The following is a 10,000-nucleotide window of genomic DNA, read 5'->3' as shown; positions in this document are numbered from 1 at the left end:
GTGGGAGAGCTTAGAAAACTTAAGGCTACTTCTTTCCCTTGCCTGGATCAACATGGTGAGATTGTAAGAGCGGGGCAGCAAGGAAGGGTTGATAATAGTAAGGTCCGGGGTGCGATTGACTGGCCGGGGGCATAAAGCACATATCAAGTTCAATTACGAATCAAGGAAGTCAAGGAAATGCAAAAACGAGAGTTTGGCCGGAAAGAAGAAGCCTGTCTGAAATGACGGCGCTGTACAGGCGAAGCCATCTGGAATCTACACTCTGGATGAGCTCGATTCTCACGTAACTGACCATTACATCACTGGGGACATGGGACATGGAACGTAAAGAACCTGTTTGTAGTGCATGGCGATGCTGGGACAAGTTATTAAAGAAATGGGACAAAGCGACAATCTTGTTAGACTTGTTAGACATGTATGCCGAAAGGCATGATGTCTTTTGGCCCATCTGTTCCCGTAAGCTGCCAGGTCTCACTTCCACATAGCAAATATACTACTAACAGGACAACCTCGATGGAATTTGACTCAAGTATCAGGCTTTCGGAGAAGATGACAGAAGAGAAAGATCTGAACTGTTCATGGGTATCAGCCAAGATATGTAAGTAAGTTGCATTTTGACTGCCTGTGCATTTTTTTGTTCTATCTGTAATAATTTGTTTTTTGAAATTTATAATTAAAGTCGCTCACAATTGTTTTTTTTTTCTTGTATTAAATCCATTTTTCAAGTTTCATTTAAATAAAATGGAAGGTTCCAACTGCAGGCAAGTTTTCCGGCCCCGGTCGTTAAACTGTTTTCTTGAAAAACTGACAAGTAAACCATGTAAGTCTGATGACTTGATGTTTGTATTCAAGGAAATCTTATCTGTTCGCCCCATTTGACACTCTTAAACACAACAAAATGATCTGTGAAAGAGCAACACCATGTAATAAATTAGTTATTTCGGTAATTGTAGTATCGTATGCGAAGCAATAATAAAGATATCATCAAAACGTTCATGTCTCAGATTTTCGATTCTAGTCAGGAGAATTCATATACTAGGAGTTTCAGTGAGAAAGTGAGTGCTGGCGTGGAAACTGGGAACAGTGACTGTTTTTTTTTTAACAGCTGCAAATTTTATAAGCAAATGGATAATTTCAAAACAATGGGATGTCACTTCATTCTTTGAATTTAAACTTCTTTTCTCAAATTTCTGGCTCCTTTTCAGCAAAAGAGTATCCTTTTGAGAAATGCTGAGCGTAGCTGAGCAAAGGTCAATTTAAATTTATTGTCGTGCTTGAGAATAGACTGGGAGCAGTCTCTTATTATTTTTCAATGACACAGTTGAGCGCGCGATTGCGTGACACGCCCCGTTTTCACCACTAATTTGCACAAAAGTCGTGCGTGGCTCTGAGGAAATAAGGACGACTGCTCGTGGTCTAGCTCGGGAACTGATTTTCTCTTCGCTCAACGGTTGAAGACGTTGAAGAACAATTATTTGACTCGGGGGTCAAAGACTGAACATATACGGTTGAATGATAATCAATGACGACCCACTAGAAAAGTACTCGACTCGAAGTGTAAGATTCCCTTCCACGACGTGTACGTGACGTTATCTCGGGTATCAATACCCCGGATAATAGACATGACCCACCACAGCCGACTGCGCATGCTTCCGATCTTACATTTTTGGCTAATGTCAAGAATAGTATGCTGCCTCGCTAAGGCTCGCCAGCAAATACAATTGTTTTTTTGCTCTTAATTTGGTTGAAAAATCCTAAAAAAATCGCTGCGTTTTAATATTAAAAGGACTTTCTGATAAAGACGCATTTTTGAGTGATGCCCGCGATATTTAGTGCCCTTTCAGCGGACGTCACCTATGGTGGCTGCGTAAATTTAGAATCAATCGAATCAAACAATAAACTTATTTTTCACGGTAATTTCTTTACTTCGGATTGATAAAAATTGGTTAAAATGTACCTTTCTAGTAATCGAGACTTCACTAGCTTCTTGATAAAACGTGTTTGGTTGGAACGGTGATCTCCCTGAAAAATGATGCGTTTTCATGAAAGACATGGAACACACGTTGTGTTGTCACCTTGCAAAACAGCTGCTAAGAGAGTTAAGAGCTTCGCTAATGCAGTCGTATTCAGCCATCGCCCATTAATATTTGGGGAGACATTTCTTTTTGAGATAGAAGAGCAAGAAAAAGACTGGTCCGGCCATGTTCGGTGCGGTATAACAACTCACAATCCGCAGAATATTAAAAGCGTTCCTCCGTATCTTCTTCCAGATATGGCTCAGATGGGACGAACATGGGTATTTGCGATCAAATCCACCATGCAGAAACCCCTAGGAGATGAACAGCTGAGGGACTTCGGAAGCCACAATTTTCAACGCCAAGAAGCTGGAGACAAGGATACTAACCCAATATTTTGCGGCAGGAAAGCTCGCGAAACGGAACTCAAGCCCACTGACGTTGGGTCACGTATTGGTGTCAAAGTTAGCATCACAGGAGAGTTATACTTTTATGTGAACGGGATGAAGTTTGGGCCCTGTGCTCTTGATGTTCCAGTCGACAAGGATCTGTATGTTGCAGTTGACGTTTATGGAACAACAAAAAAAGTGCAGATCATTCAATGTGGAGGTATGAATCGCTTAAATCTGATCTGTAAAACATTTCGGTACTCAGAGCGCAATTAAAAACTTAAAAGTGGGATATTTCGTTCGGATCCACCGAACTTCGTCAGCCACAATGCAAAATTGAATGTTAAGAAGGGTTATATAATGGTCTCGAGAGAGCTAAGATGGTTTCATAGATGGAGGCTATTTCGAAGCCATTGTCTCTGTTCAAAGACGGCTTACGTAATCATATATCAACTGTCTCCCTATGTGTTATATTATCCGTGGCAAGAACTTTTGTTTTGCTGGAATCCACAGAATGACCCGTGAGCTGGCAATGTTCATGAACAGCTGACGAATTCCTAGAAAGATGTTCCTTAATTAAATCGACACCATCTTAGCTCCCTCGGGACCATTATATAACCCTTCTTAACATTCAAATTTGCATTGTGGCTGACGAAGTTCGGTGGATCCGAACGAAATATCCCACTTAAGGTAATTCCCTTGAAAATGACGTACTATCCAGATTTTTTTTCAAACTTGGCACAATTGATACTTATACACAGGACATTGAAAAAATGCATTGAAAAGATGGGGTCACCATGCTTGTTTTCGCGCTGTATGCCCTTTATTCTAAGTGTTTTTTACCGAATTACGCAAGAAGCGTTCGAAACTAGATCAACCGGAAAAATTGTTGTCATGTAGCAAAAGCTACTGAGTATTACTGAAAACTTGAACGTATTTGTTTGTCCGGGCTAAAGTGATTTCAAATTGCTCAATCTTGCAAAGAAATGTAAGCAAATTGGACTGCCACAGTCATAACCTTGCACTCAGTGTTGGGCTCCAAATGCAGTTTCACGTCATTTATATGTAAATACTACAACTTCTACTATCCAACTTTTTTTCTCCTTAAAATATCAAGAGAAGTGATCTTCGCACTTCGCTGGACGATTTAAGCATTTCAGGTGGCTCCTGAAAAACAATAATAATAATTGTTTTTCAGGAGCAACCTGAATTTTTCACGTGTCTAAAAAAAGCAACAATTGCTTAAATTGTCCAGCTAAGTTTGATGATCACTTCTTTCGTTTATCTATAATTCACACTTCAAGTATACATTCATCTCATTTCACTGAAACACAATGTAGAGTCTGAGATAAGCTTGCTGAGGTCTCTGAGAGCCCTTCGTCAGAGCAAATCCATTGGATTCGCTCTGACGAAGGGCTCTCGCTCGAAATGTCAGCTTTTAGAATCTCTCTATGGTGGCCAATTTACATTATCAACTCTGTTGATAAAACCAAAATTTTCCATACTACTTCCCCACCGACACAGCACCACAGCTTCTTTAGAACCTACTCCCTTCATTCATTAGTATAAAAAATACCATAGTACTCTTTGTCTGTCCCTCCAAAATTTTGCATAAGCAGTGTTGTCAGTTTCTCTTGGGACCATTGTAGATTAAGTTCCAAAAGAAAGCAAAAGCAATGCTTATGCAAAGCTTTGGAGGGACAAGCAAGGAGTATTATGGTATTGTGGATACTGGACAATATGCTATGCACTTAAAAAAACACCACATTGAGACTGTACTAGACATGCCACACAGAAAACCTACAACACTACACCAGAAGAAAGTATTGCACTTAGTCCAACAATACCCTACATTTACTGAACTACAAAGGACTATTTAGGGGAAGATATTTTTAGGTGATCTAGAAACCTTGTGTTTCAAAATGGGCACCACCTTTGAATTCAGCTTTTATTCTCCCAGTCAAAAACAACTTTTTTTATTCTTAACGTGTGAACTTGTTGTCACTGCAAATGATCTAAAACGATATTTCTTCTTGACAGACATTTTTATTACCTGTCTATCTTTATTATGCTGACTAAGCATGATGCATCCCTGTTATACAATGATTGCTGAAAAATAATGAATATAGCCAGAAATAATGAATGTAATGTTTTCTTTTCTTTTCAGTTCCCTCTCTTGTTGACTTGTGCTGTGAGAACATTCGAAAATCTGTGCCATCACAAGAAGAACTTGGAATGCTACCATTACCGTCAAAGCTTAAAAATTATATAGCTACGTTTTAGCCACATGCAAGAGAGAATCACCAAAAGAATGTACTGAAGTGAAAAAGAGAAAAAAAACAGAAACATAAAATTGTTTTTTTGCAGTGAACTTGTTCATTGCGTACCCAGGAAAATACAAGATAGAAAAGTAGAAGTTTTAACAAATAGCGACAGATAGAGAGATTATACATGTGTGATTCATAGATCTATCATGATAGAAACATACAAAAAGACAGTAAGACGTTCACAAATTTCTCTTCCCTGCAGTCCTTTGTGTCTGTCAGGGTTATTGCATGATAAAACATTGAATAAGAAGCCATAAAAAGTTTGCTTGGGAGGGTGGTGAGTGCAGTAAAGATGTTCCTGTTGGTTTTTTGCTTCTAGCTGCAAGTCTTGTAGAGACTTTAAAAGTATGTGTTGTGCTGGGATAACCTTCGTTTAAATAATCAGTTCCCTTCATGAACCCATTGACTCCTGGGATTGATACTCTGTCGAACACCAGACGGTTTTACTTGTCAACTGGGGGAATCATGAAGCGTCTGAGAGCTCGATGGGTTAATAGTTCAAAGAAACAATACTGAGTGCCTTCTTTGGGGTCATTCTTGCTTTGTAATTTGCTTTTTAATTTGAAGGAACAGTTGCATGATAATCCCTTGCATTCTCCAGAAGGAGTATCTAACTATCATCTTCAAAGTGTGTTAAATTTGAAGGGGTTGCAAGGCTGCTGCTTATCAATTTTTTTTTGGAGCCCCTTGGACTTCCAACATTAAAAGTTAGTAGTGTGGGTCATTTTTTCAAGAGCCCAGAATTAATTAAAAGTGAGGATGAATCACCTTGTGATAAGCTAGGCGCCCATTCGGGCTACTCGTTCAGAAATTTGGTCATGCGCGCTCACAAGTAAGGCGCCCATTAGGCAGTAGCCTTGCGTTGTAGTCCTTCCAAATGCCTGGTCTGACCAGTCAGTTCTGTCAAATTGAAAGCATCCTCAGTCTATTAAGGACAGACAGTTTTACTTGTCAGTGGGGGCTACTTCAGGGGTGAATGTGTTAATAACAGAATGATCCACCTGAAAAGTAGCAACCAAAGTCACTGTAAATAATTACCAATAATAATTGGTAAATTCTAATGACTAATGGTATACTACTAATTATTATTACTTTAACTCTTATACATGTAGAAACCATTTTATTAAAAAATGTGAAAAAAAACTACTGCCCAAGAATGTCACAAGGTAAATAGGTTTTTTTCGATATATTAAAATTCGGCTTGATATTGAGGCAGTGAGGACAAAGAGAAAGGAAAGTGGTTGATATGTAAATATTGTTCACATTCATTCCAACATGTTTCTATTGTTTTTGTCCTCACTGCCTCACTATCAAGCTGAATATTTGATATTTTGAAAATGGCCTACACTGTATTTGGTTTGCAGGCAGTCTGTAACTCAAAAAAAGTAGTAATTTTATGAAACAAGCATATTAGAATTTTAATTATTATTTTTTGTTTGTCAACAACTTAAAGGGTAACAGAAAGTCACTTGATTTAAGTTTACTTTGTTGGTTTGCATTCTTTAATAACAGTTTGCAGCTATTACAATGTATTTTGAAGGCGAAAAATCACATTTTAAAGAAAACTTCAATGTGGCACTTACTCGAGGAAAGTGAGATAAAGCTTAATATTTTATTTGATGGTTAAGGGGATATTGTTTCGTTGTATCACAAGTTGTTAAGAACAAAGTCAAAGACAGTTGATACTCAAGCTCTAGTGGGAAACAATTTTTTTTTATTAAGGCTATAGTCCAATATATTTACATGTAACTTTCCTTTTTTGAGAGAAAATATTGTTAAAGAGGGATCTTTTAATGCATATCTAATTCATTTTCATCCCTTTGTCTATTCTTTTATCTAGAATGTTTGTACACTTACAAAATTATTTAATGATAGGAACGGAAATAGTCCTTGGTCATGAATAGCATCCAAGGAAGCAAAATCAGTCAAGTAACAAGTAACTTTTCTCCAAGATGAAGTACCGCTAAACACATTAGATTTAGTGTTCTAACAAAAGGTCTCTTCCAGTAATGACACTAAGCCTTGTTTATTTCTTAGCATTCAGGAAAGATTTAATAACAGATCAAGAAATAAACAGGCGCATTATTACTGTGGTTTGCACCCATTCTTTCAAGATTACAACATGTCTGCCAAAGCAGTTTAAGGGGCAATGTTTACAATGTACTGAATGTAGATAATTTCCTGACATATTGCAATGGTTATTAAACCACAACAAACAATAGAACAACATAAAAGATTTGTAGCAAAGCTGAAGAGTTGCATGCCTGTTGGAGCCTTGAAAATTATATGTACAAGAAAAGAACAAGATTGAAAATGATTGCATCTGGGTAATCTTTAAAAAAGATGGCCTGGCGTTTCCAACTTTACCACAACTTGCCTACATAAAGGTTGTTTTTAATGAAAGAGTAATTTTATAGGTAGCCAATGTTTTTATATTTTCCCAAAAAAGAAGGTCAACGTAAGAGAAGATGAAAAGTCAGGCAAGCCCTGATGAAATGATGGTCACGGCAAACCAATTTGCCCCATTGCCTTTTAATATTAACAAATCCCCCTTTGTGTGGCATTGACATTGTAAATGGACTCTTGTGGTATCCAAACCATAAAAATCACAGTTATGAAAGGTAGCATATTATTAAGCTGTGAATAGTATCTGCTACTAAAATTAACCATGAAAATGTGAATAAAATTGTTTAGTTATTTCATTCTACTTTGTCAGTTGCTCTGAGCACTCTGTGTCAGAAGGTTCGTTGTTGGAATTTGTTGATCATCTGAAATGTTCACTTTTATGATCACGAGTACCACATTCTTTGTGTGTTGAATCCTGATGTTTGTGCCATTTTAGGGTCTTTTCCATTCATACTCGATCCATTCATGAGGCCTGGCATGCCATCTCCACGTAAAACTGCAATGCATTTCCAGTTGTCAAGGTAGTTGGCTAAAAGAAAAGGAGCTTATGGCATGACCACGTCATCAAGGATATTTCTGTTGTTGCAGACATGTCTCTAATACTTAATTTGCCATCACCACCATTTTAATTTATGAAATTGAAATTAAGTAACTTAAGTAACTACAGCAGTCAGCGGTTACCTGGAAAGATGGCTGCAAAATTTTAAGCTCTTTCTAAAATTGTGTTAATTTTGTAATCTTTCTTTTAATCTTCCTCTTGACTCCTTTCATCTATTATTATGATAATGCCGGACAAAGTAGGGGATCTCAAAAAGGAAAATGACTCTTTAAAAATGCAAATTTCAGAACTATCAGCTTTTACTTGAATACTTCTACTTGATTTGTACATGTATTAGCATAACTTTATACGATATCATTGTAATTTTCGTTTTTTCTTTTCTCATACAAAATTAATGTAAATCTGGTTGCGTTTTTATTTGCTTCCACCTGACTCTATTAGCTTTGCTATTTTTGGGTGGAACTTGCACTTCATCCTTTTGTAAAATATTGTAATAAAATTAATAAATCTTGTTGTCAATGTTGACTATGTAATCAAAACAAGAACAGACTGAAATAGATATAGGCTCAATTTCTGCCACTCCCTCAAGTCCTGAAACAGCGGCTGGTAAATTAAGTTTTAAACAAGCTTGTACCTTTCCACAATCTCACACATCCATCATCACCAGATGAGGATAGAATTGTACCAGTTACATTCCATTCAACTCTCCATACCTGTAATGCAAAAAGAACCACTACATGTAAGTGCCACGGTACCTTGATTTAAAAGGAACCTCCACTCTTTACTACAAAATGCAGTAAGTTTAAAATCGTTAATGGTTTGAACCCAGGAGTCATATCATAATTAAGTAACATACGATTGCCTGGTTGAGAGTAGTCCTGAGAAGGACTGTTTGAGATCACATTGACCGACGTTTCGAAACCTGAGCGGATGACTTCAGCTCAGATTGTCGAAATGCCAGTCAATGTCATCTCAACCAGTCCTTCTCAGGACTACACTCACCCAGACGATCGTACTTTACTTAGCGCCAGAAGACTTAACTTGCTTATTGAGGGTGCCTTACATGTATGTGTAAATGGGTGAACAACATCTTAAGGTCCACTCAAAAACCATGTCCCCATTAACCAGAGGAAATGATATTTGCAAACAAATCCTTGATTTATTTTCCAAAAAAAGTGTTTGTAAAGTGTATCAGGAAAATGATTTTTTATCACCCCTATTATCACTTTCAAATTTCTTGGGCAACGGTCATCTTTAATAATAATGATGTGTTACGATTGATCTATTCTTCTGACACCAATACCTTTTGTATTAATAATAACCAAAAGAAATGCTAGGCTTAGTTACAGAGCTGTGTTGTATTGAATTTCAAAAGCTTCTTATCTTTAGCTTTTAGGTGAGCTACTTTAAACATCAGAACCACTGCAGTATGATTGTATTCACCTGTGACTCGTGTTCGCTAAAGTGCGCTGCTAAGCTGATGTCAAGCTTTGCCAAGTTTCCCCCAGCACTAGGCCCTTGGTCTCTACATGTACAATGAGGAAAGAAAGAGTACACTTCAATACATGTACACTGTACCTCCTACTTGCCAACTTTAATCCATCGACATCCAAACCGGACGAAACCGGCCAGAATTAGTATTTTACTCTGTCTAACGCCAGACAATTTTACTCGTCTACTACTACTACTACTACTACTACTACTACTACTACTACTACTACTACTACTACTACTACTACTACTACTACTACTACTACTAGTACTACTACTACTACTACTACTACTACTACTACTACTACCGGTAATATCATAGTTATATGGAGCTTCTTTTATTACCCATAAGGTTTCAGCATCATTATACGAACATCCTTGGATGCAATTGCAAGCAGATGGTAAGATCTGTAAAACACAGGGAAAAAAACAATTATCTGAAGATTCCAGTTTTTACAGTTTTAAGGTGTGGGAAAAATTAAACACAAGCCAGGGGGTTTTAGCATAAATTTATTTATGTATGCCTTGAATATGGTTACAGACAGTCTGAGAATAGCTTGGTTTTTGTCCTTTGATGCCAGCATAAAGTCAACAATAAATGTTTAGTAGCTATGTAATAATATTGATGTCCTCCCAAAATCCTCTAGTTCAATTTTATTAAGGGGCATTCAATGAAGCATAATCTTTTTCAAGAGCTATGTAAATTACTTTGCTTATATGAAACAAATTTGAAAACCCCTAACCCTAACTCACTGGGGGAAAATACTGTAAGCAGAAGAAGTGTCTGTATTTTAGCTTAATTGCCGATTTTTC

The 10,000-nt window shown here is 37.3% G+C and overlaps 2 protein-coding genes across 2 annotated transcripts in view; one reads left to right on the top strand and one right to left on the bottom strand.

Annotated features, from left to right (window-relative positions):
- The first annotated feature begins 1,875 nt into the window (after positions 1-1,875).
- Positions 1,876-7,156, top strand: LOC137996490 (neuralized-like protein 2). Its single transcript, XM_068841963.1, has 2 exons — positions 1,876-2,624; positions 4,572-7,156. Exons 1-2 carry the CDS (start codon positions 2,030-2,032, stop codon positions 4,685-4,687), a joined length of 711 nt encoding a protein of 236 aa, XP_068698064.1. The 5' UTR covers positions 1,876-2,029; the 3' UTR covers positions 4,688-7,156.
- Positions 7,157-7,297: 141 nt separating this feature from the next.
- The window catches only part of LOC137996420 (nucleoporin SEH1-like), a 17,519-nt gene continuing 14,816 nt past the window's right edge, over positions 7,298-10,000 (bottom strand). Inside the window, exons 10-13 of the mRNA XM_068841850.1 lie at positions 9,533-9,595; positions 9,140-9,221; positions 8,331-8,409; positions 7,298-7,666 (exon numbers count right to left, since the gene is read on the bottom strand). Coding sequence (XP_068697951.1) covers positions 7,521-7,666; positions 8,331-8,409; positions 9,140-9,221; positions 9,533-9,595 — 370 coding nt within the window. The 3' untranslated portion in view covers positions 7,298-7,520. The remainder of the gene's footprint in view (positions 7,667-8,330; positions 8,410-9,139; positions 9,222-9,532; positions 9,596-10,000) is intronic.

Source organism: Montipora foliosa, chromosome 1, assembly GCF_036669935.1.
Source record: "Montipora foliosa isolate CH-2021 chromosome 1, ASM3666993v2, whole genome shotgun sequence".
Lineage (NCBI taxonomy): Eukaryota > Metazoa > Cnidaria > Anthozoa > Scleractinia > Acroporidae > Montipora > Montipora foliosa.
The sequence above is the reverse complement of the archived record's forward strand: the minus strand, read 5'-3'. Positions and strand labels throughout refer to the sequence as shown.